Below are 26147 nucleotides of genomic sequence, written 5' to 3'. Positions count from 1 at the left end.
AGAAAGAACAAACATATAAAAGGCATACTGCATTTTTAGCAAAAAAGCAAATCATGTTCAGCACTGCAGAAGCATGTATATAAAAACTGAAAAAGGAGTTTGGAAAGAGTCTTTAAAAAACAAAATCATTTGGTATTTTTAAAATCTTTAATATATGAATTTTAAAATTTTTTTATTTTACAAAATATTGCAAATTAGTATAAAGGACAGCTTGGGAAAAGATCTACTGGAAGTACAAAACGAGTTAATATTAACATCATTTCTCTTAAAAGTATGTTGAATGCCGCATTTATGAATAATTTTTTAAAAAAGGAAAATAATCTCTAAGCTTTTGAAACTGAAGTCTAAAGAGTGGTGGTTTTCACCACTGAAAATCAGAGTCTGCTCATGGCTAAGGAGAGGAGGGTCACATGTTTCCAGGACAGCTTATCATACACATCAGTAGCAATCAGGCTGGATGTGGGAACTTTATACCCTGAACCTCAATAGTCAAGGGGATTTTTCAGCTAGGTCAGATCACAAAAATCTCCCTCCATGATCTTTGATATTTCTTTTAAACTTACTGTGTTTTTTGTGTTTATTTTAGTTCATTTTTAAACCTTTTCATCAAATTAAAAATACAATTGAAATCAAGACCACAGCTTTGACTGTTATTGTCTACAAAGCCAGAGATTTAGGCTTGAATTTGCATAAAAATTATGTTGTCCTGACTCTCATGATATGCCAGCTATTTGAAAATAAAAAGAAGAAAGAGAATAAAGTAGCAGCATTTTAACTATTGTTCAGTTGCATAACTATTGTCTAGTTATACAACTAAACAATAGCATCAATTAAGAGGAAAGAAGAGTTTTTTTCGCAGTGTGAAAGTAGGTTGCGGCATCTGTTTGCCCATGTTTTGCTTGTCATCCTTTTTGCTTACTTCGAAGTTCACCTTGGTTAGGATGGTCAGAATGTCTTCACCCCTGAAAAATGTAACAGAACCTTGTTATTACATATCTATGGGAGGAAATCACTATCATCTACTGTGGTTAATGATAATTATTTCCCTCAAAACATCAGGCATTTGAATTCATAAGGTGTTAAACCAAGGCCTACCCCAGCTTTCTCGGTAAAGAAGTTCTCAGAGCTTCATAACTTACCTTTGGTTTATTTGGGATCTTAAGACCATCTGAAACCTCAGTGTCAACACTGGATTTGGTTTCTTTCCCTCCTGACCTATTCGTACCTCACTCACGCATTGGAGAAGGAAACGGCAACCCACTCCAGTGTTCTTGCCTGGAGAATCCCAGAGACAACGGAGCCTGTTGGGCTGCCGTCTTTGGGGTTGCACAGAGTTGGACATGACTGAAGCGACTTAGCAGCAGCAGCAGCAACTCCAAGTACTATGTCACTTACCCACTAATCTCCCCAAGGCCCCTCAACATCCTCTGCCTCAAATTGGCATTGCTTCTGTGGATTCATTGATGGCCCAATCAAACTTGAAGCTAGTAGAAATAGAATGTCTCCTGCAGCAACTCCACCCCTTTCTCACCAGCACCTCTTATCAGTTTAGTTGGGCAACCTGTTCATTCACCTCTGTAGCTAGCTCCCTGGAACCTTGCAGGTTCATTCACTGTCTAAGTTGCAAAATGAAAATGTAGCCTAGATGTTATGGTTCCCTCTCAGTCCTTTCTCTGCCATGGACAATTCTTGCTCTTCACACACTTAAAACATAATAAGACACAAAACTAGAAGCAACTTGCAGAGGAGTTCTTGCTATTTATTCGCTGGTTATATGTACATTAGGTGAACTAAGCCATACAAAACTATCATTTAACTATGGAAACATAAGATAATAAATGAGAAAAAGATATTTTCCCACATGTTGTGAGCTTCAAAGCAGTCAAATTATTGGCAATATAAAAGGTTTCTACTCTTGGCTCTTAACTCCCACAAAAGGGTTTGAGGTTGGTGAGCTATTATAGAAGTCTTCCCTGGTGGCTCAGATGGTTTGAAAAAAGAAAAATCCACCTGCAATGCAGGAGACCTGGGTTCGCTCCCGAGTTCGGAAGATACCCTGGAGGAGGAAATAGCAACCCACTCTAGTACTCTTGCCTGGGAAATTGCATGGACAAAGGAGCCTGGTGGGCTACAGTCTATGGGGTCATAAAGAGTCAGACACAACTGAGCAACTAACACTTTCACTTTTGACAGAGGAAGAGAATGTTAAACATTGAAATTCCAAACTTGTTGAGTGGGTTCAGTCATGTTTCTGCCTAAAAACAGAGCTGTACTATATGATTTTGCCATCTCTCCAGTTCTATGATATACTGATGGCCCTTTGTGCTAAATAAAAGAAAATCCTCTGTAAGCATCTCAGGTTTTTCCATCTGTGAACTAAAGATCTTAACACTTGCTGTCTCTTTCACTCTGCAACTGACCTGAGAATCAGCTACGTGATCCACAACTAGACATTTGGAGATGAATGTAGGATTGAATAAGCAAAAATTACCTAGGACATCTTTCTCTCAGGTTCTGACAAAGTGATTGGATATACCAGGTCCCCTTCACGATGCTTCGGTAGGAAACACAGTTGTTCACAGTGGCCATCCCCAGCAGAAAGTCAGCCTCATCTGGGATATATCTCTTCTGAGGTGATGAATCCGCTTCTAAATAGGCTTCCCTCTGTTCTGAGTCGGTCTCAACAGCTATTCCTCTCTGGTACTTATCCCCTTGACAAGCCTGAATAAAAAAGATTTTGGGTTTGCCAACAAGGGAAGGGCATTTTGATCCAGTGAAGTAGGAGGTCAGCTCATAGATGGGGGCTTCTTGCCCATCGGAGCCATAGATGGTGCCCTTGTTTCCATGGGTAAGGATGCAGCAGATGAAGCAGTCTTTGGTTTTGTGGTCCTTCTTCTGGTAGGATTTCAGAACCTCACAGATTCCCTTTGCTGTTTGGTCTCTGTAGTGCACTATCTCAAAATGAAGTTCACGAAAGGTCTTGTCCAAAGCCTCTGAAAAGTGAAACAAGAAAAATCATATTGGGCCTCCCTGGTGGTCCAGTGGTTAAGAATCTGCCTGCCAGTGCAGAGGGTATGGGTTAGATCCTGGTCCAGGAAAGTTCCACATTCCTTGGAGCAACTAAGCCCGGGGCATAGCAACAACTGAAGCCTGCATACTCTAGTGCCCATGCTCTGCAAGAAGAGAAGCCACCACAATGAGATACCTACACACCAGAGAGAATAGCCCCCACTCACTGCAACTAGAGAAAGCCCACACACAGCAACGAAGACCCAGTGCAGCCATAAATAAATAAGTTTATTGAAAACAAAAGAAAGAAAAGTCAATAGTATACGGCAGTAATTCCTAGACCGCAACCTAGAACTAGAGAGAACATTGATCAGATAAGAATTTGAACCAGAATTTAAGAACAAGACCCACTATGTTAGTGGCTGGATTCCATAGGGTTCTAATATTTACTGCCACTAGCTGCAAACATTTCCCAGTTCTCAGGCAAATGAGAAAGGGGAGACTGCTATTGTCTTTTCTCAACTAGTCTACAAGATGGGTAAACTATTTTTAAGGCTTACTACCTAACCAGTCTAAAAATTAACTATACTACTTACATAACCAGAAAGAAAGCAAAACAAATTTTTAATACAAAATCCATATTTATTTTATCCTGTATCTTCTCAGAGCTGTTTATCAAAATACAAGATATGAATGCTTAAAAAGTCAAGTAGAACTAAAAGACTTATTACAAAAAAGTAACCCCTTCTCTACTCTTTCCTACTACCCAGTTATATTCTGTCCAGCCACTTCTGTGAAGGCAACCACTTTCAACTTTTAACTATTTGGGGGAGGGGGGTATAAGTCTCCATTTTGTAATGAATTTGGGTACATTTCTATTTATTTATTTATAAATTTTAGACTTTTGTATTGAGTTTCTATTGTGGATGATGAGCACTTGGTGTTCTTAAACATTTATAACATTTAGTTGAAGCAGTAGAAATCTATATATTACCAGTACTATATAAATATAATATTCTTTAATATGCTTCCTTTCTAATTAAAATAAACCAAGCTATATGATGATAAATGATGTAGCCAGTGAACTTAAGCTCTATGGCTGTTTAAAAACCTTAGCATAGACTTGCTTGAATAAACAAATGTTAACAGAAAACATTCACAGAGTCCTGATGATTAAAATCAACCTATCTCAATTTTCCAAGTGCTACTCTATTTAAAAAAATAAGTCATTACCTGATGTTATGACTCATAAACACCATTTTCAAAAATTCTTTCATCAAGTTGAAATTCTTAATATCACTATGGATTGAGCTGGATTGTTTACTTTATTGCTTTTAGTTGTCATCATATCTACATTCACATGATGCAAATTATTTTTCATTCAACCTGTAAGATCTCAATCTTAGCCAGAAAAGACTGAGCCAAAGAATTTCTGGTTAGTTTAACATTTGAAAATGCTATTTATGTTAAGAACTCAATTTCTGCTGCACTCAGAGCCCAACTTCCATAAACGGTTTATACCAAAGCAATGTTTTCACCCAACACCTAATACATTCTCCAGAAGCTCTATGCATTTAGTTGTATTAAAAATGAAGTTTAGGGACTTCCCTGGTGGTCCAGTAGATAAGAATCCACCTGCCAATGCAGGGGACCCAAGTTTGTTCCCTGGTCCCGGAACTAGGATCCCACGTGCCCCTGGACAACTAAGCTCATGAGCCACAACTACTGAGCCCTCACTCTAGAGTCCTCAAGCCACAACAAGAGAAGCCACCACCACCACAAGAAGGCCACTAGCTGCAACTAGAGAAAGCCTGCATGCAGCAACGAAGACCTGGTGTAGCCAAAAATAAATAAAAATAAAGTTTATTGTTGCTTATAGCCTTTTAGTAAGATTTAATATTTTATCCTTATAAATATATTGCTTTGATTTTAAAAATTAATTTTAAAAAAAGGCAGAAAACTAGCAAATATATCAGAATGTTCTTCGTGTCCACAGGGAAGTATGATTATATTCACCTTTTTGAAACATGTGGCCCTGTTGATGCAGCTTTTGTTCTCCCTTTTCAACAAAAACATAGGTATTAGAAATATTTCTTTTCTGTTCTACTGTACCTGCATCCAAGTGTGTTCCATTCCTATCCTTAAGGCTGTGAAGTTCGGGCACCTGCTCCCGTGCTATGCTAAAATCATAATTGTTAAAGATCAAACAGTATCCCCGAGGTTTGCTTGTCATTCGGTAAACTGTGTCGGATGTCTGGAAAACAAAAATCCAACCCAGGAGCTGACTCTGTGGGTCAGCTTTGGTTAGGCATCACCCAAGCCCAAATGGGATGCGAATGCACTTTCCATGGCCCCACCCCAACTTGGCACTGCTCCCCTAAGGAACTAGTTTCCATTCATTCCCCTGACAAAGGATCCCCAGACTTCTTCCCCACAGTTTAGTGTATAAGTCAGTGTCCCAATATTTGAGTCTCCTGAGCATTCGTACTTATATTAATAGTGTTGTTGTCATATAATTGTCATATAGTGTTGTTGTCAAATAATATTAGTATTATTTATTCTCATCTCTGCCCAAGGCACAGAACATCTGTGTCAGGGGCTAGGATTTATTATTCATTTGAGAGAGCTCAATCAGGAGTTGCGGGACTAAGGACTATTGTAGTGCTGTCTTTAGGCTGCCCCTTTGTGACCTTGTGATTCTCTTGGCTCTCTGATCATCTCATCCACGCTCTGGGCTAGCAGCTGAGGACCTATCCATCACACAACACAGCATGGTCCCAGGATTTTTAAAGCCGATGGCTTAACTTGGCTCTGAGGACCACAGTGACTGGAGGAGACAGACAGGTTATTCTATGGGTTACAATATCTAGGTTCTAGTACTTGACAGTGACCCGGGGACCTCCTGATTTCCCCAGGGCTGTTTTAGTGCTGAGATATTTAGCATTTACTGGGAAATCCATGCAGTTCCTCAAGGTAGAGGAAAGGGCCCCAAACTAGGGGGCTAAATTCCTGGCTCAATAACCTCAAGACTTGGGACAAGTTATTGAATCTCTCTTGCCCTTGGGGTCATTAGCTGATGGGTGGGGATGACGTCAGCAGAGTGCTTTACTGTTTACAAAGTGCCACATGACTTTGGCTAATCCTTGATGTTCACATCAAGAGAGGTCTGGTGATTTGCTCAGAAGTCCACTAATGAATGGTCTCTCCTAAGCTTAATTTCAAGTTTTTCTCACTAGACTTTTGGCTAATAGCAATTCCTCTGCTTCCCTGGGAAGAGTGAATGGGCTGATGAATAAGAAGGTGGTAAAGTGTTGAAGGCTACAGAAACATAAGTGATACCAGGAAAGGCAATTCTTGGGCCTGCTCAATGGGAGGAGAACATAGAGATGACTAGATTGTGAACATTTGCTGCTTAACGCCTAATCACAAAGGAGAAACAGTTCTGAAATACCAAGCTAAACGAAGACTTTGCTTCTTCCAGTCCTGCTCAACTTTCCCCCCAAAAGCCCCCTCCCATTTAGGCTGAGGCAGCTGCTAAAGGGATCAGGTTAGAGGCTCCCTACTCCTCTGTCCTCCAACTCTTCCAACATCTTTGGTTTTAAACTAGACATTTAACACACGGGAAACCAAAGAGATCACCTTTACCAAATTCCAAAGTCACATTTTAAACTTGTGCTTTTGTGGAATTTTCCTATAGTTCTCAACACTTTTCGTTAAGTTTCTGTCCCTTATTAGTTTATTTGAAAAAAAAAAAAAGCTCAGGAACACAATAACTAGAATCTGCAGCACAAAAGGGGAAAGAAATGGGGATTTCCTGGTACCTGCAACTCACTGCCCTGTTCTCCTGGAGAGTCTGACATGGCCAGCATCTCAGAGGAGCCCTCCTCTGGAAGCGATTGTGACATATCTGGAATGAAATGTGACAGGGAAGATATTGGTTAAGAAAGAGGTGGCACCCAGGGCAACATAAGGTCCCTTTTAAAATGTAAATTCACTGACTGCCTTGAACATAATATACTGCAGTCCACAGAATAAGGGAAAATCTTACTGCTGACTCATTCTGCCTGTATTTCAAACTTGCCAGCCTGAGGTTACAGGGTCTCTGCCTCTTGACAATTCCTTTTACATCTTCCCATGTGCAGAGAAGGTGACTAGTAGTCACCGCTATTAGGAGAGCAGGTCCATTAAGATGCAGATGTGGTAAAGGTTGTAGAGAGGAGACAATGAGGCTTGTAGTTTAGTCATTGTCTGACTCTTTGAGACCCTGTGGACTGTAGCCTGCCAGGCTCCTCGGTCCATGGGGTTTTCCAGGTAAGAATACTCGAGTGGGTTGCCATTTCCTTCTCCGTGGGGTCTTCCCGACCCAGACATTGAACCCACATCTCTTGCATCTCCTCCATTGGCAGGTGGCTTATTTACCACTAGAGCCACCTGGGAAGTAAATTAACTAAATAGACCTTGAAAACATATCTGCAAGTATTACCATTTGAAAATTCATCTGGATCTCTTTCAAGTCTCATTATTCTCTCTGAATCTTAAAAGAAACATACACATATTTGATTAGAAACAGTTGTGACATAGAAGCATCTGTCAATTTAAGACTACATTTTGCTGATTCACAGCTCTCAGGTTATTTATACCTTTTCTTAATTCTTCATAATCATAGATTTTCTTCAGCAAGCTCTTGTTGACCTGCTCACAGATTCTTTTCAGGGTGTCCAAGTTATTTTCCCCTAGGATGGTCCTCTTCTCCATCTCCACGAAAATATCAAGCAAAGTCTAGAGGGAGGAGAAATCAAGTTAGAAAACAGGATGGAGTTTTACTGACTTTTAGATTTTTTTTTTTTATTTCCACTTCCTCCAAATTAGACACCCACCTAGCTTCCCAAGCTGATCCTCTTAAGTGGACATCCTGGTCTTATAAAGTCAATCAATAAACTATCAGGGAGGGAATTCATGTTTTCTGGCCCAAAAAGACAGAAATAAGACAGAGAAGAAGTCACCTCAGATGTCACCCAGTCCCCAGGCCCAACCATCTATGGACACTTTTATGTGAAGACAGTGAAACAGCCCAGGCACATGGCAACAGCCCTGGGAACGGCCTCACACCCTACATTGCCTCTGGCACCCACGCACCTCCAGGCTGAGGGTCCTCAACAACAGCTCAGTGACCAGTGCACTGCAACACGCACACACAGACAAACACACACACATACAGCATTACATCGCAGCACAGACACACATACGTACAGACACACCATACCATACACACACACACACACAAACACACACACATACAGCATTACACCACAGCACAGACACACATACATACAGACACACCATACCATACACACACACACACAGACAAACACACACACATACAGCATTACATCGCAGCACAGACACATACGTACAGACACACCATACCATATACACACACACACACATACAGCATTACACCACAGCACAGACACACATACGTACAGACACACCATACCATACACACATACAGACACACGCATACAGCATTACATCACAGTACAGACACACATAGGTATAGACATGCCATACCACACACACACAGACCCACACATACAGCGTTACATCACAGTACAGACACACATACGTACAGACACACCATACCATACACACACACACACACACACACACACATACAGCATTACATCGCAGCACAGACACACATAGGTATAGACATGCCATACCACACACACACAGACCCACACATACAGCGTTACATCACAGTACAGACACACATACGTACAGACACACCATACCATACACACACACACACACACACACACACACAGCATTACATCGCAGCACAGACACACATAGGTATAGACATGCCATACCACACACACACAGACCCACACATACAGCGTTACATCACAGTACAGACACACATACGTACAGACATACCATACCACACACACACACACACAGAGTTCCAGGTCCCAGGTTTTTCAGAGACTGCAGAAGTGGGGAAATGGTCTCAGGCCCACCAGTGGCTCTCCTGGCTCTGCAGGCCCCCACACTGACCTGGGCTCCCACAACCAGCCTTTGTTCCTCACTCTGTCTTGTCCCTGATAATTAATGTGAGCAGCACCTTATATTATACAAAGGCATCATATCTACAGCATTCATTCCAGACAGCATTCTTCTCCCTTGGTTAAAAAGTGAGAATTCAGGTTGCTTTTACTGACAAGAGCTCTCTTTAGTCTCAGAAATCCCCACCAGCTGACTCACCGTCAGGGCTACACCTCGGGTGAGACACCAGGTCTTACCATGTCATCATCCAGCTTACATTTGGCAATCTCCTGGCTCAAAAAAAACTTAAAGTCCTTCAATTCCACTTTGTTCACATCTTCTGAAATCTGGAAAAGCAGGATCCTATAGGGGGAAACAGAAACACTCTAACTTTCTTCAGTTATTTCCCATCTGATATATGGAGTCACGTGGACTTGGTCCTCTGGCCTCCCTTTAAAATAAAACCAACTAATGACACGATTTATGAGCTGAGTCCTTGGAAAGAGGCTCGTGTCGTGACACTGAAGACTCATGGCTCAAGCTCAACTGTCCCACTCTTAATGGAATTTAAATTCCCCAGGGACTTCCTTGGTGGTTTAGTGGTTAAGAATCCACCTGCTCATGCAGGGGACACGGGTTCAATCTCTGGTCCAGGAAGATCCCACATGCTGCAGGGTAACTAAGTCTGTGTGCCATGATTACTTAGCCCATGCTCTAGGGCCCAAGAGTTGCAACTACTGAAGCCCACAAGCCCCAGGTTCAGTGTACCATAACGAAGAGTAGCCTGTGCTCTCTGCAACTAGAGAAAGCCTGTGTGCAGCAATGAAGACCCAGCACAGCCAAAGTAACTAAATAAATATTTTTAATTTTTAATTAAAAAATTTAAAAGTTCCCCAATTTTAACTTTCAGTTAATATCAGTTGAGGGAATTGTGTTTTTCCCTTGTCCTTCGCTATAGGATTAAGATCTTGTTGCACAGAAAGAAAGAAAAGCTTTGATTTTGGACATTATTCTTTTCAAAACACACATCAGTTTTAATTCTTCAATTAAAACTAGTCAGTGTTCTCCCAGCCACTCCCTTCAATAGGAAGGCCAAACACCTCCTCTTGGAACACAGGCTTTTGTGAACTGAGCCTAGTCTGCCTCTTCATCTCTGGCCATGCCTTACCACCATCTCCCCATTCCTCTCCGAACATACCCAGTTGCCCAGCCCCTCACCCTTTGAATTTGGGCCCCTCATACCCTCATTACCTTGTCCATCTGTAGACTGGCTTAAGGTGGTCCTAACCCGATGGTTGGTGTCTTTAAAAGAAGAGGGAACTTTCTCCCTTAGAGCCTCCAAAAGGGAACCCGTCATGTTAACACCTCAAGTTCAGGCCCATAGGCTCCAGAACAATTAGAAAAATGATTTCTCTACTGTGTTAAGCCTTTGGGAGGACAGACAGCCCAAGCCAGTGCTGTTCTTCTGACAGTATCTGGAGTCATGGGGATTAAGCAGTCATTGGGTATTGCAGACTGGCTTATGAAGTGAAATTGTGGAAGCTGTTTAACCTTTAGGATGATTGGTTATTACAGCGGATGTTTCCACTGTATGGCCAGGGATAGATTAGAAATGATTATCTTAAGACTTCTCTGGTGGAACAGTGGGTAAGAATCCACCTGCCAATGCAGGGAGCACGAGTTCTATACCTGGCTGGGGAAGATTCCACTTGCTGTGGAGCAACTAAGCATGTGCAGTGAAACAACCAAGCCAGAGTCTTGCAACAACTGAAGCCCACATGCCTAGAGCTGGCATTCCACAAAAGAGAAGCTACCACAATGAGAAGTCCGTGCACTGCAAGACAGACTGACCCCTACTCGCCACAACTAGAGAAAGCCCAGGTGCAGAACTGAAGACACACCCAGCACAACCGTTAGTAAGTTAATAGATGAACATTTTTTTTTTAATGGTTATCTTATACCATTAAAAAAAAAAATTATTGTGGGGGTCCAGCCTGGCCAATCCAGAATGACTGGCAGCACACACCTCACTGAAGAACTTAGTAACACAAGCCTTAAAGTGTATAATAAAAGCCTAAAACCCTGTGGAGAATTTCATAGTCATCCACAAGTAGATGGGAGGGGTTCTCGAGTGGGGAGCTGCAATGCTTTATTTAATAATAGGCAAAGTTGAGTGCATGGTATGAACATCAGCAAAGCAGAGGCATCAAGATAACAGACATGTAACAGAAAGGAGAATTAGAATGCTTAAAGCATGGCTATTTGAATTTCAGTGGCTTCCCAGGTGGTGCTAGTGGTAAAGGACCTGCCTGCCAATACAGGAGACATAAGAGACACAGGTTCGATCCTTGTGTTGGGAAGATCCCCTGGAGGAGGAAATGACAACCCACTCCGGTATTCTTGCCTGGAGAATCCCCATGGACAGAGGAGCCTAGAGGGCTACAGTCCATAGGGTCACAAAGAGTCGGACATGACTGAAGCAGTTAGCACATGTACCTATTGGTAATGTTTCACTCTGTAAAGAAAATTTTACTTTATTGGTTTTAGCATTTTTTTCCTCTGAATTCTGCATAAAGTCTCTACATTTCTTACCCTGGCCTTGGTGAAACTTCTTACCAGAGCCTCCAAAGTCACTCCATACAGACAACCTATATACAATATCAGCCCTGCCCATAAAGATGTATCCATTCAAACCCACAGCTCCCAGGTCCATACCGCGGAGGTTCTCCCTACCTGTAGGCAGAGATCTGGGCCCTGCCAGGTATCTGAAGCTCCCTCTTCATCTCTTCCTCGCTGGTGTCCAAGTAGTTAAGCAGCAGATCCAGTCTATTCACTTGGAAAAGCAGCTCCTTCAAGAAGGACAGATTGCTTTCCTCCAACATTCTCTTTTCTTGGAGCCTCTGGAATAGCATCAAGGCATCCTTAATGGGTTCCTGCTTCCTATATGGGATGTGGTCCCGGCTTAGGAACTTGAGGGCAGCCAGGTCGTCACTGCCCAGCTGCTCTCCAATTTTATAGAGACATTGGGTGAGATCCATGCTTTTCAAGTGTTAGGAGAATGTAGTTGTTACCTAGGTTAAAACACAATGTTATTTTCAGATGAGGAAGAAAACTACCACTTACTGGTTTGTTCCTTCATCAAATGCTATTACATCTACTATATGCCAGACATTTTGCTAAAGATACAGGGAAGAAGAAAAACAAAATTTAAAAAAAAAAAACATACAAACAAACAGGTTCCCACTCATTATCATCTTGGAACATAACGTTTTGGAAAATAGATTTACAAACTAATCAGTGGTCAGAGAGTTGTAACCAGAGCACAGGAGAAATATAGAGCCTTAACTCAACCTGGGAGAAGGGCTTCCTGGAGAGGAGTCACCTTTGGGGAGAAGATGGTGAAGGACAATTCTTGAAGGAAATAATGTATGTAAAAGATGGAAGCAAGAATGTTCAAGTCAGTTCAGACAGGCATGGGGAGCTCAAAAAGTAACCCTGAAGAGTCTGAAAGAGGGAATGGTGAGACAAAGGGATGGAACTGTGGCCAGGAACCATTATAAAGGGCCCAGACCATGGGTCAAGGGGGTCAGGCTCTGTCCTGGAGATAACGGGGAACAAAGAAAGCATCGTAAGCACGACAATGATGTCATCCAATTTAGTATTAACATTTAAAGTGTGGGGGACATACATATATGTATAACTGAATCACATTGCTGTACATCTGAAACTAACACAAAATTGTAAATCAACTAGACTCCAGTATAAAATAAATATTATACTTTAAAAATAAAATGAAGTGTGGAGGACAGATTGGAAGGGTTGGAGGTGGGAAAAGTGATATGATCTGGCAGAAACAGTGGTGGGAGGACACGATGCAGTGTTGTCCCCCAAGGGCCTCAAGACTGGCTCTCTAGTCAAGAACCCTAGACTGGAAACGGAACTCAGAAGAACTTGGTCAGCCTTTCCACTCAAATTATGGGGTATTTTCACATGTTGCTATTGTATAGTCGATAAGTCGTGTCTGACTGTTTTTTGGCCCCACGGGCTGTAGACCGTCAGGCTCCTCTGTTCATGGGATTTCCCAGACAAGAATACTGGAGTGGATTGCCATTTCCTTTTCTAGGGAATCTTTCTGACCTAGTGATCGAACCCAGGTCTCCTGCATTGGCAGGCAGATTTGTTACCACTGAGACTCCAGGAAAGCCCTATTTCCACATATTGACTTGTTTGAGTGGGCTTCCCTGGTGGCTCAGATGGTAAAGAGTCCACCTGCAATGCAGGAGACCTGGGTTTGACCCCTGGGTCAGGTAGATCCCCTGGAGAAGGGAACAGCTACCCACTCCAGTATTCTGGCCTGGAGAATTCCATGGACAGAGGAGCCTTGCAGGCTATAGTCCATGGGCGTCTCCTAGAGTCAGACACAACTGAGTGACTAACACACACACGTTTGAGCAGGTAAGAAAGGGAGAGGGTAGTGTTTCAGGAAACCACAGACAGGCTTCACACAAGTAGCCCTGAATCTGGAGTTTTCCCCCTTGAGCCCCTTGAGTCACCGTGGATTTCTCCTTCACCTTCCCTGCTCTGATAAGCCTATATTCTAGGCACAAGGAACCCTTGGAGCAGGGTTCGTGTCAGACACAGCATAGTAACAAGACTGGGACATAACTACACGAGGCGGGCTACACGGTCACCGTCAAAGCCAGGCATCTCACCAGCACCTAAGTGTCTAGGCAGTGGGGCTGTGGGGTCAGACAGAACTTAGACCAGAACCCACGGTGGGCCTGGCCCAGGCCTGGGCAGTTCAGAGCCTCTTAGGGTGAAATTCTCCTCTGTAAGGTGAGATCAAAAGAACAACCTCTCCTGCAGTGTTGTGAGTATGAAAGAAAGTGAAAGTGATAGTCGCTCAGACATGTCTGTCTCTTTGCCACCTCATGGACTGTAGCCCTCCAGGTTCCTCTGTCCATGGGATTTCCCAGGCAAGAATACTGCAGTGGGTAGCCATTCCCTTCTCCAGGGGATCTTCCCAAACAAGGGATCAAACCCAAGCCTCCTGTACTGCAGGTAGATTCTTTACCTTCTGAGCAACCAGGGAAGCCCCACTTTGAGTATGTAACACCTATAATGTTTGCAGAGTAACGACCAACAACTACTGAATAAAGGCATGTTTACCTGAAAGAAGGGAAACACCTTGGCTGTGGGGCTGGACACTACCGGCCCCACAGCAGGTGGTTATAAGTGTTCATGTAACCTGAACACTTCTCTTACCCTCCTAATTTTCCTGCCTCTTCACTGGAAACCAGTTGGAAGCAGCAATTTTCAACCTCTCCATAGTTAAAGAACTTTTCCTTGAAGGCTTACTCAAATACTCCCTTACCTCAGGGCTACTGTCTGCAAACCTTGAACTAGAAAACCTTTAACCTCAGCTCCATCACTTGCTTGTTCCCACAGACTCTGTGCCCCTGGGCATTTTGCTTGACATCAACTAATCTTAACCTGTTTGGATCTCTTTCCTCCCTGAAGCAAGGCTCCTGAATTTTTAAGCTCCCTGCATTCACTGACATTCTTGGATGAAACCACGAATCCTCACTATCACTTGAGGGCTGATAGAGTGAACCAGGACCTGTGTATTTTGTACATCAGATACTAAAATAGAAACATTAAGATAAATTTTAGTATTTTTTAAAAGTGGCCCACAGAAAAATAATTTCTTTTAAAGTAACCCTAAAGATTTTGAAGCTTTTTAGCTTTTCTTTTTAAAAACACTTCCAACCTCCCAATGCTGATTATAGAACAGTGGGGTTTTTTTGAGGGGGAAGGGTAAAAATTGAAAATATAATAAATTATAACATGTTCACAGTTGTCATTATCATACATCACATGCACATAAAGATACATTTATATAAAAAACAAACATGTACACCTGGGTTTTTTTAAATCCACTTAATAATTAGAGTGAACGTTTACTCTTACCATAAACATTCTTCTTTGGCATATTTTAAATATTTCTTGAATTCCAGCATGTGAAAATAAAATTTATTTTAAGCAATTTTCTGTTTTTTTACTGTTAAAATGATATTGCACTGAGGGACTTTTTCATATATCCTGGGCATACCTCTGATTATTTCTTTTTTTAGAATTGGAATCATGGCAAAACTTTTTTTCACACTTTTGGTCTAGAGCTGGCATTACTGTTTAGACAAAGTGTTTTCTTGATTAGGGAACTGTAGGGACAGTTTCTTGGGAAGATGCATTTTGTTTTACATTGGATTCATAAAGACTGCAGAGCCTAGATCATTCACTGCAAAAGCAATCAATTATCATAAAAATATTTTGATATCTTAAATATTTGGCCAGCACCTAAAAGCATAAATTCAAAGTTCAACAAATAAAACTGCTGGACATTCCAGGGAACAGACTAGTGAGTTCATTCCTTAAATCACACTCTATCGGAGCACACATGTGCTCTACAGGGTTTGTACATATCGACAGCATGATATGTAAGCTTGAACAACTAGAAACATTCCAAAAGTCCTCCAATAAAGGAATGGCTAAGTCAACTACAGTATGGTCACACACAGAAAGTTGTGCAGCACTTAAGAAGATGTCCTCCACCTTCTGAAATTAAAATGCATAGATATTTAAGATGTGTTATGTCAGTGAAGATATAATAACCAAGAATCATATAGCTACTTTTCAGAAACACTCAAACAATACAATTAGATTTTCAGTGATTATAGACATACTTATAAAAGCAGAAAAAAAAAAAGATACAGAAATTCTGGAAAGTGACATACCAAACTCATAAAGTGCCTAGTTTTTGTGTTCACAGATCTTTGAAGAAAATACATTGGGTGCCTGAGAGGAGAGAAACTAGAGGTCTGGGTTTGGGGGAGGCCCGGATGTGGACAGGAAGAGACTTACTTTACATGCTATACCCTTTGCACAGTGTGAATCTTTACCATTTGCGTGTGTTACTTATGCAAAATGTACATGAACTTAAATTAAAAGCTCTACTTAAAGTTCTATTTTTATTCCAGTATATGAATCTGGAAAGGATATGAACTGGGTCCAGCTCTGCTTAGTATCATTAAGTCCAGTGTCCTTAGATCTTTTAACCAGTTCTAACCATTGCTAAAATATCATTTTACAGAATAAAATCAACCACAGAATCAAATGAAAGCAGAATCTCCTTTTTTCCCCTCTGCAGTTGTTTTCTGATATTATAACAATTATTTTCTGATATGATTTTCTGACTATGATAACAATGCTTTTTGTATTCATCTTAGAAAATACAAGAAAGATAAAAGAATAAAAATCACCCATAATTCTATCATCCAAAGTTAAAAGCCCTAATCAAAACATTTCAGACATAAATTGTACCAATGTTTTCAGTCTCCCAAGGCAATAGAAATAAAAACAAAAATTATCAAATGGGACCTAATCAAGCTTACAAACTTTTGTACAGCAAAGGAAACCAAAAACAAAATGAAAAGACAATCTACAGAATAGGAGAAACTATGTACCAATGATGTAACTGACAAGGGCTTAATTTCCAAAATATACAAACAGTTCATACAGTTCAACAACAGCAAAAACCCCAACTATAAAATGGTCAGAAGACCCAGAGAGACATTTCTCCAAAGGAGAAATAGAAATAGCCAATAGGCACATGAAAAGATGCTCGACATCGTTAATTATTAGAGAAAATGCAAATCAAAACTACAATGAGGTACCCCTTACACCAGCCAGAACTGCCATCACTAAAAACTCTATAAATAACAAATCCTGGAAAGGATGTAGAGAAAAGAGAACCTTCCTACACTGTTGGTGAGAATGTTGCTGCTGCTGCTGCTGCTAAGTCGCTTCAGTCGTGACCAACTCTGTGCGACCCCATAGACGGGAGCCCACCAGGCCTTGCTGTCCCTGGGATTCTCCAGGCAAGAATACTGGAGTGGGTTGCCATTTCCTTCTCCAATGCATGAAAGTGAAAAGTGAAAGTGACGTCGCTCAGTTGCGTCTGACTCTTCACAACCCCATGGACTGCAGCCTACCAGGCTTCTCCATCCATGGGATTTTCCAGGCAAGAGTACTGGAGTGGGTTGCCAGTGCCTTATCTGAATGTAAGTTGGTACAGCCACTAATGGGATTCCCTGGTAGCTCAGATGGTAAAGCATCTGCCTGCAATGAGGGAGACCTGGGTTCAATCCCCGGGTCGGGAAGATCCCCTGGAGAAGGAAATGGCAACCCACTCCAGTACTCTTGCCTAGAAAATTCCATGGATGGAGGAGCCTGGTGGGCTACAGTCCAAGGGGTCGCGAAGAGTCGAACACGACTGAGCGACTTCACTCACTCACAGCCAGTATGGAAAATAGTATGGAAGTTTCTCAGAAAACTAAAAATAGAATTACCATATAATCTAGCAAGTCCACTCCTGGGCATATATCCAGACAAAACCTCTAATCCAAAAGGATACATTCACTCCTATGTTCATAACAGCACTATTCACAATAGCCAACACATGGAAGCAACCTAAGTGTCCATCAACAGATGAACAAATAAAGAAGATCTGGTATATATATACAATGAAATATCACAGCTATAAAAAATAATGAAATAATATAATTTACAGCAATCAGACATTGTCGTACTAAGTGAAGTAAATCAGAAAGAGAATGATGAATAAGATATGATATCACTTATCTATGGAATCTAAAATAGGACAAATGAAACGGATTTATGAAACAGAAACAGGCTTGTGGTTGCCAAGGGAGAGGGGGTAAGGGGCAGAGATGAAGCGGGAGGTTGCAGTTAACAGATGTAAGCTCCTATAAATGGAATGGATAAACAACAAGGTCCTGCTGTACAGCACTGAGAACTATATTCAGTATCCTATGATAAAGCATAATGGAAAAGAATATTGAAAAAAATGATGTGTGTGTGTGTGTGTGTGTGCGCGTGCGCATGTGCGTGTGTGACGGAGTCACTAGCTGTGAAGCAGAAATTAACACAATATTGAAAATCAACTACACTTCGATTTTTAAAAAAACTTAAAATAAAAAACAAAGATAGGACTTCCCTGGTGGTACAGTAGATAAGAATCTGCCTGCCAATGCAGAGGACACAGGTTCCATCCCCGGTCCAGGAAGACTCCACATGCCTCAGAGCAACTGAGCCTGTGCAACGCAACTACTAGCCCGCGAACCTAGAGCCTGCGGCCTGCAATAGCAATGCGAAGCCAGCACACCGCAACTGGAGAGTAGTCCCCACTCGCCGCAACTGGAGAAAGCCCAAGGCAGCAGTGAAGACCCAGCGCGACCAAAAGCAAACAGATAAACAAGAAACTTTTTAGAAAAACAAAGATAACTACCTAATAATATTTTACTGTCTTTCCTACCAAATATTTTAGTACTGTTTATACATTTTCCCTCCTATTTGAACACACTGTACTTCTGAGGTATAAGTGTATTTTTCCACTGATAATATTATAAGTACAACTTGACGTGTTTTTTTCCCACAACATGGATTTGAAAATCTGTAAGTTATCTAATCATACACATAGGCAATAATTTATCTAACCAGTCTCTGATGACATTTTTTTGTTGTTGTTCAGTTGCTTAGTCGTGTCCGACTCTTTGCAACCCTGTGGACTGCAGCATGCCAGGCTTCCCTGTTCTTCACATCTCCTGGAACTTGCTCAAACTCATGTCCATTGAGTCAGTGATGACATTTAGGATGATCTTACAATACAAATCTCCAATGCAACTCTGATTATTTTATTAGAATAATTTCTTAGAAATAGCATTATTGAGATGAAAGACATAAAGCTTTTTAAGGCTTTTGTTACATATTCAATAGCACTTTCTGACATACAAAAAAATTCCAATCCAAAGCCAGAATGACATGAGTTTGAATATAACATGATTGGCTCCTGTCCTCTATAACCAGGTCATTTCATTTTCTTTGTAATAGCTTGGCAGTGCTTTCTAAGTGATTTTTACATCACATTAAAATGGACACTTAGTAGGGAAAGTACTGGTGAGGCTTCTTTCCTGACCCAGGTTTTCCAAAACACGTTGTGGTATAATATTGTCTTTGTTTAGGTCACCCATCTCTCTGCTCGTAGTACCTGGGAAGCACTATTACCTGCTCCAGATTTTATACCATTAACCACGGGCCACCTCTAGATTAAGATCTGTAGGAAGAGGAACTAAAAGGCACTTTTTTTTTATGGGACCTGGCTTTATTGCATGAGCTCATAAGCCAGAAACTTTATTAGAGTAATATTTTAAAAAGAATAGTCATTGCTCTATTTTTCTCATCCTAAAGTAGTAAAAGTAACACTTTTTCCTTAGAGAACTTTTAAAAGAAAAATACCACTTGGAAAAATTTAGAAGTAATTTTGGGGTCACATTTGTGGGTTCTTTCCCAATTTTATTCACATATATGCATATATAATGTATGCATATACATATGTAGAATATATCAATTTGAATATATTGATTTATATTGCATGCAAGATAGAGGAGAGGGGTGGGAATGGAAAGGCCTTCAGAAGTTTTCTTTTACTTTCAATTATACAATATCTAAGTAATAAGCCCACATACATATATTTGTATTATATGATATGTAACTATATCTATTATTTTTATAATGTGTGCCCCAAAGTATTTTTATATAGCCAAATGTTTGTATTATGATATATAAATGTTTATAACATATAACGATATAAACATAAAAATATTTTTCTTGTCTCATTTACTGCAATCCTCTCTAGAAATTGCTATTATCGTCTTCACTTTATTACCATGAAAAATCAGTTCAGAAATAAACTAGTGAGAGGTATCAGGCCCAGATTAGAGCATCTCAAGAGGCTTAGTGACAGACCCTGCAAAGATTTAGATTTTATTCTAATTGCAGTTGGAAGCCAGTGAAGAAATTTAATAAAGACACATAATCAAAATATTTTTAAAGATTATGAATTACTTAAAATTTTAAAAGACTAAGTGAAGTGAAGTGAAAGTCACTCAGTCATGTCTAACTCTTTGTGAACCCATGGACTATACAGTCTTTAGAATTCTTAAAGAAACCCCCCAAAGAAACAACAAACAAAAATTCTTAACAAATCCACTAAAGCAGAGAGAAGATCAGAACCTTACAACCAAGCTGGTATGCGCTGGAGCCTGGATTTAAACCTCAGCACCTCATCCCAGAGTCCCAAATTAGCACTGCCTGTTACACCACAATTAAATTGCAAATAAATCTCATCTAATCACAAACAATCCTTCTAACAATATTCTAGCAGCATCTTAGCTCTCTCAGTCTAATGAAAAACTACCTCAAAGCTGGAGAAAATAAACCCAAAATTTGTATTCCTCTTCTGAGACAAAAGTCTGTGTCTCATTCACAGCTTAAGAGTACTGGAAAGTTAGTCTCAGGCCTGAAAGCCCTAGGTAATAGGATGGCCATTCCCTCCAGTCCAGGAGGATCACTCCGAATTGGGGTTCCCATTCCGAATCAGGATTCCCACTCCAAATTGGGATTCACCCAGAACCTGCCAGAGACCCACACAAGCACTGTTCACTGCAGGGCCCCAGCCAGCACTATCACACAGCCCAGAAAAGGTATCCACATTCCAGCCAAATTTAAAACCTACCAAACTGAACGAATGTATAACTTCACCTGTAAATGCTTAATCTCACATTTCCAAACCAATGCTGGAATGAAATTCATAATTCCACCTATGAATGGTTAACTCCACAAATACTGATTATCAATCTATTGCCATTATATTATTCCCTGTACTGTTCTTTACCCTTTTAATCCCCCCACCCCCATCCCGCAAAGATAAATAAATAAACAATTGAGTGTTTAGCACTGTGTGTGTGTGTTTCTATGTGTGTCTGTTTAGGTGTGTGTGTGTTTATGTTGGTGGTCTGTGGGTCGACAGACGGGTAGCTACAGCAGCAAAGTCAGTTGAGATTTGAATTTTGGTTTCTGTTCTTCGATAAGTCTGGCTGGCATAAGGGTGAGGCCTCTGTACAGATGAATATACTTGGAGTATTCCCCCTCTAAAACTCAGGAATGCATCATCTACCAAAGCTGGAGGGGCACGGACATCTGGGATCTCTGAACCCTCACCACGGCCTTCAGAGGCACGGCTAACTCTCCCAGTTTCTTCATCTACACTCAAATACTAGGATTACCCTATGGGTCCTTGAACCTGCCAGATCCCATTCTCAGTAGCCTAGAGAGTTCTAGATTCAAAGGCCTTCCTCTCCAAAGTCCCATCAGATCTTACCAGAGGTGGATCCTGGAACCTTCACAGCAGCAGCCACTTCACGGGCCTCTTCTCTCAGTACATCTAAGACAGGAATTAGAGTCAAATGAAGAACCAACAGCGTAGCTCGCTTACTTCCTGTTTTCAAAACTCCTGAGTCACCATAGGCTGAGTGAGGCAGGCCAGCCTCCAGGCAGCACCCGCATCCTCATCTCCAAGAAGGAGCCCGTGGAATAAGAGGTAGGTGCTGGATGGGGACGCTGGCCATCTGAGACTTGCCTCTGGCTATGTGACTTTGGGCAGGTCATTTTCTCTTCGGGGCTTCTGTACCACATTCCAAAAGGAAAAAGGAACTGAATGATAGCTAAGAACCCTTTCTTTTCCTTTTCAGAAATATACAGATTTTTATGGGTTCATTATTAAGACTTCAATGGTTTCCTTCAGTAATACTCATTGAGCACTCCTGAGTGGTCTTGAGTTCTGGAACTATGGGCCCTCACTATGGTTCAGAGGGTCTACTGACCCCCACAGAAATTCTCATGGTTTCCCCCACCTACATTCATATACAAGATCACCTCCATGACCCCAAGACCACCAGATCTCACCCTCAGCAGTCTAGGTCTAGAAAACTCTAGAATCATATTGTTTCCTCCCAAAAGGCCCAGCCAAACTCACCAAAGGAAAAATAAAATCCCAGGGCCCTCACCATGGACTGGGACCTGGAGATAAAACAGAGAACAAAACTTACTTTAGCCCTGCCTTTTGGCTCTCATCAGTTGTTTTCTGATGATTAAAGTAGAGAAAAAAAAAAACACCTCTCTTCTTTGAAACTACATGTTCTCTTTCCCCAAATGGAGTATTAGCTTTCAGAGGGCAAATTTCACAGCCGAGAGGATTAACAAGATAGCTGAAAATGCCCCTCCACCTGCAGAGAGCTAGGTAAGGGTTCTGTGTTCCTTTTGTGCCCTTAACTTCCCTTGACTCTGCCCTGAGAACTCCGAGTGAGAAGGCAGCCACAGAATGAAAACCTGTTAGTGGCTAAATCCTATCCCAGGAAGTGCCCCCTTGCTCTTTTCTTGCAGCCTCCTAAATACATCCACCCAATATCTGTCCTGCTGTTTTATGGCTGGTTCCTATCCTAGGCTGTGATCTTCACAAAGGCAGGGACCACATCTTTCATGTCCATGTTTCCAGTTTGTGCCACAGGAGTAGAAATACCTCGAATATACAAAGGTCTCCTGCAGATCAACAAGGAAAAGAAACCCTGACGAAAGACAATGGATCTGACTATAGAGTTCCTTGACAGAGGTACTCAGATGGCCAAAGTGTGCGAATGATACTCAAATTCATGACTAAGCTGGGGAATACAACGCAGGTATGAGCTACCTACTTTGTACCTATCAGAATGGCAAAGGTTTGCAAGCTGGAGCCAGCCAAGTTCTTGGTGGGCCAGTTCTTCTATAGCCCTTATATAAGTTGTAGAGACTGTCCGTCATGGAATAATAAGCAGCGGTTACAAAGTGGGAGCAGGCAAAACACATAGAACTTAAAGTACAGAGTGCTTACTTGCAAAAAATAAAAATAAAAAATAAAAAGTCAAAAACAGAACAAGCAAATTACAATATGAATACTAATATATAACATGTAATAATAATTGCTAACACTTACTGGGTACAGAGCAACACCAGTCACCAAGTGGCTAAAGCTGTTATTATCAAATAAATCCTCACAGCTACCTGTTGAGGGAGTGTTAATCCCACTAATGATGAGGAAACAGAGGTACAGAGAAATTATTTTCTTGCTCTGGTCACAGAGTTTAAGACATAGCTTACACACACAAAACAATGGTACATTTCACAAAGATACAGAACAATTAAGGATATGTATCATAAGATGCGGAGGGTTGTCTTTGGGAGCCGGCTTCTCGGGTGGCTCAATGGAAAAGAATCCAAGTGCCAATGCAGGAAAAGCAGTTTTGATCCCTGGATTGCAAAGATCCCCGGGAGACAGGAGTGGCAACCCATTCCAATATGTTTGCCTGGAAAATCCCATGGGCAGAGAAGCCTGGCAGGTACAGATTCTAGGGTTGAAAAGAGTCGGACATGACTGAAGACTAGCAAACACACACACTATGGGAGCTAGCGAGGATAGGAGATAGGTTGGGGAGTGGGGAGATCCAAGAAAATGGATAAAGCAGGGCAGGGTCGGGGGGCCCATGGGTCCCCAAGACCAAGGGCTTATAGGGAATCGGGATCTGATTGAGTGATCAACTCAACCCTCTGCCCCAGGACAAGTGGTATAGAAAATAAACATAAAAAAGTAAATAAAGTCTTCTGGGAAATCTAAAGTAAACCAGCAGGAGACAGACAGTGTACCTATACTCGAGGCAGCAGAGGAACTGGCGCGTCCTCAGATTAAAAAGTAGCAAAGCCAGGGGCTGTGGTTCAGATAGGAACCCACTCAGAACCTGGCACTCTGGCAGGACTGGGAGGTGACTTCCCCCGGGAAGTCCTCGAGTGAGAAAGGCGGCATCCAGAAGCCAACTGGGCACCAGGCACTCACCTGCTCCACACAGTCCTGGCAACATCCCAGCCACCAAACTCCCGACAACAAGACCCCACACTGCCTAACTTCACACGTCGGATTACTGAGGCTCGTTCTTAAAACCCAGCTGGAGATAAATCCCTGGAAATGAGGCAAGCGGGAGGGGGAGACAGGAGGTGGGGTTGGAAACGCCTCCAGGAAGAAGTTTACTTTTACTTTCGATGCCTCCACCAGGCTTTTATGCCTGCCCCTGGAAGACTCACTTCCTGGTTCTCTCCTCTCTACATTCAGAATTTGCTACCAAATTCCACAGGGCTTTAAAAAATCTTGAGATAAAAGAAAGAGAACCTGTGAAACCATTGCCTTCCAGCAGAAGGGCAAACTCTGGTCTTCAGGAAGAGAGAAAGAAAATTCCTGAAGAGAGAGAACTAGAAAATAAACTTGATTTGGAAAGCTGGAAAACTGAGGTGACTCACTTGAACAGAAAATGTTTCTTATTTAAAGGAACCGAAGCCCAATTTCCCTACATTCAGAGGTGACCACAGACATGCAACTAAAACTGCATGTCAACATGCAAACTAAAAACCAGGAAGCTGGACGTGTTTTATTGGAAAGTATTTTACTCACTGCATTTAGTGTTTATCAGCTCTCTAATTTTTAAAGACAGACTTGAGACTGCCTGTGGCCAGTAAAATGTCATTCTCGCTTGAAAGGGGTCTGCAGAGAAAAATGCTTCCTCTGTTCTGTGGCCTGAATCTTAGCACTGCAGCCGTGGACAAGCTCCCCGGATCATCTGGCAAGAACTCTTCCTGGGTCCAAACAGATCTCTAGCTGAGTTGTGAGGAAATTCAGCACCAAAAGGGGGTGGGGTCCTGCCCAGCCCTAAGCAGGGGTAACCATCCTTGTCCAGTGCTGAGCCCCTGGTGGGGAGGGGAGTGTTGGGGGTAGGGGACAGTGATGTGAAGACCTCTCCTCTGGGAGTCTGAACCTCCCCAGCTTTTCTTCATCCTCCACCCTCTCCCCACCCTCTGCCTCTGTTAACTGTTTGAATTTTTTAAAGAGTTTTCTGCCTTTTTGTTTTCACATATTCTAGATTTTAAAACTACGACACCAATAATAATGCAATACCTGTACGTTGCACCTTTACATCAATTATTTCTCATTCTCCCAACAATGTAGAGGATCCCCCATGTCATGAAGGAGGAAGCGGAGGCTCAAATGAATATACGAATTCGAACTCAGTCCAGCTGGATCCAGAACAAGGATTTTTCCACCATAACACACTATTCCTTCCCCCAAAACTTAGGATTTGAAATGAACCATGAGGATGGAAGAGTGCTAAATTTAAACTCACATGATGACCTATGTGCAGAGGTCAGAAGGTCACCTAAGAAGAAGGAGGCGGCCTACAGGCACCAGCTAACAGCATAAAAATTCTGTGTGTGCCACATGTATAACCACCCAAACTGGTTCATTTCACCTTCTGAGTAATTCGCAGAAGTGGATGCTATTTTTGCTCTCATTTGAGCAAGGAAGCTGAGGTTTGGAGAGGTGAAAGACTTAGACAAATATCTTCAGCTAGTGAGTGGCAGGATGAAGTTTTTGTGCCTCTCTAAAACCCTGAAAGGTTAATCAGTGTCTGAACATTAGTACACACCCATGGCTCTCAACTTGATTGATCTGAGGGTTAACTGATTAGGTTTCTAAATTGCCAGTCTTCAGGCCCCAGCTCTGAAATTGCTATCTGAGCAGAATTACAGGAGATAAAACAGATTGAGCACTTAACGGAATGCCTGGACCTCCCACAGTTCTTGGTAAGTAATCAGTACCACTGTTACATAAGCTCACATCTGTACAATGGCTACGAATTACTAGACATATAGTGCAGTTGAGGAAGCTAAGTTCAGTGTCGATCAACTGACAAACTGCATGGCCAGCACGTGATCCAAAGATTGTCGCACTTGAGCGTTTACACCCGTCCCCCAATCCCTGGCTTGGAGGAAATGGATGAGCCACCACAGGCATCTATGGAGCCGTACTGAAGATGAGTGGGGAGGTTCAGGGCTTCAGCCTGTCATTTGCAAGGCACTGATCCTGTGCTCTCTTAGTCTTAAATCTGTTTTTAAAAGGAAAACCTATAAGGACTTCCCTTGCAGTCCCGTGGATAAGACTTCCTGCTTCGAATGTAGGAGGCACAGCTTTGATCCATGTCAGAGAACTTAAGATCCCACATACCTTGGAACATGGTCAGAAAAACTAAAATAAAATA

The 26147-nt window shown here is 41.8% G+C and overlaps 1 protein-coding gene across 3 annotated transcripts; it reads right to left on the bottom strand.

Moving 5' to 3' along the window:
• Positions 1-32: 32 nt before the first annotated feature.
• Positions 33-24300, bottom strand: CASP8 (caspase 8). Of its 3 annotated transcripts, XM_069578015.1 has the most exons (11): positions 23897-24300; positions 22010-22053; positions 21356-21418; positions 11791-12128; positions 9315-9420; positions 7650-7788; positions 7493-7543; positions 6831-6916; positions 5122-5263; positions 2492-2993; positions 33-962 (listed from the first exon to the last, which is right to left on the bottom strand). In XM_069578015.1, exons 4-11 carry the CDS (start codon positions 12093-12095, stop codon positions 827-829), a joined length of 1467 nt encoding a protein of 488 aa, XP_069434116.1. In that variant the 5' UTR covers positions 12096-12128; positions 21356-21418; positions 22010-22053; positions 23897-24300; the 3' UTR covers positions 33-826. The 3 variants fall into 3 exon arrangements, with proteins under 3 accessions (XP_069434116.1, XP_069434119.1, XP_069434118.1); XM_069578018.1 differs by lacking the exon at positions 7493-7543 and having other exon boundaries at positions 23897-24032; XM_069578017.1 differs by lacking the exons at positions 21356-21418; positions 22010-22053 and having other exon boundaries at positions 23897-24036.
• Between the last annotated feature and the right edge of the window lie 1847 nt (positions 24301-26147).

The sequence above is a fragment of the Ovis canadensis genome, chromosome 2, assembly GCF_042477335.2.
Source record: "Ovis canadensis isolate MfBH-ARS-UI-01 breed Bighorn chromosome 2, ARS-UI_OviCan_v2, whole genome shotgun sequence".
Lineage (NCBI taxonomy): Eukaryota > Metazoa > Chordata > Mammalia > Artiodactyla > Bovidae > Ovis > Ovis canadensis.
Note: the sequence above shows the minus strand (reverse complement) of the source record. Positions and strands in the feature narration are given on the sequence as shown.

Coding starts and splice junctions, on each gene's coding strand:
- CASP8 (XM_069578015.1), bottom strand. CDS start 12,095: ATGGATCTCACCCAATGTCTCTATAAAATTGGAGAGCAGCTGGGCAGT. Junction 7,789..9,314: donor GTAAGCTGGATGATGACATG/GTAAGACCTGGT, acceptor TCCTCCCTCTAG/ACTTTGCTTGATATTTTCGT. Junction 6,917..7,492: donor TCCAGATGAATTTTCAAATG/GTAATACTTGCA, acceptor ATTTCATTCCAG/ATATGTCACAATCGCTTCCA.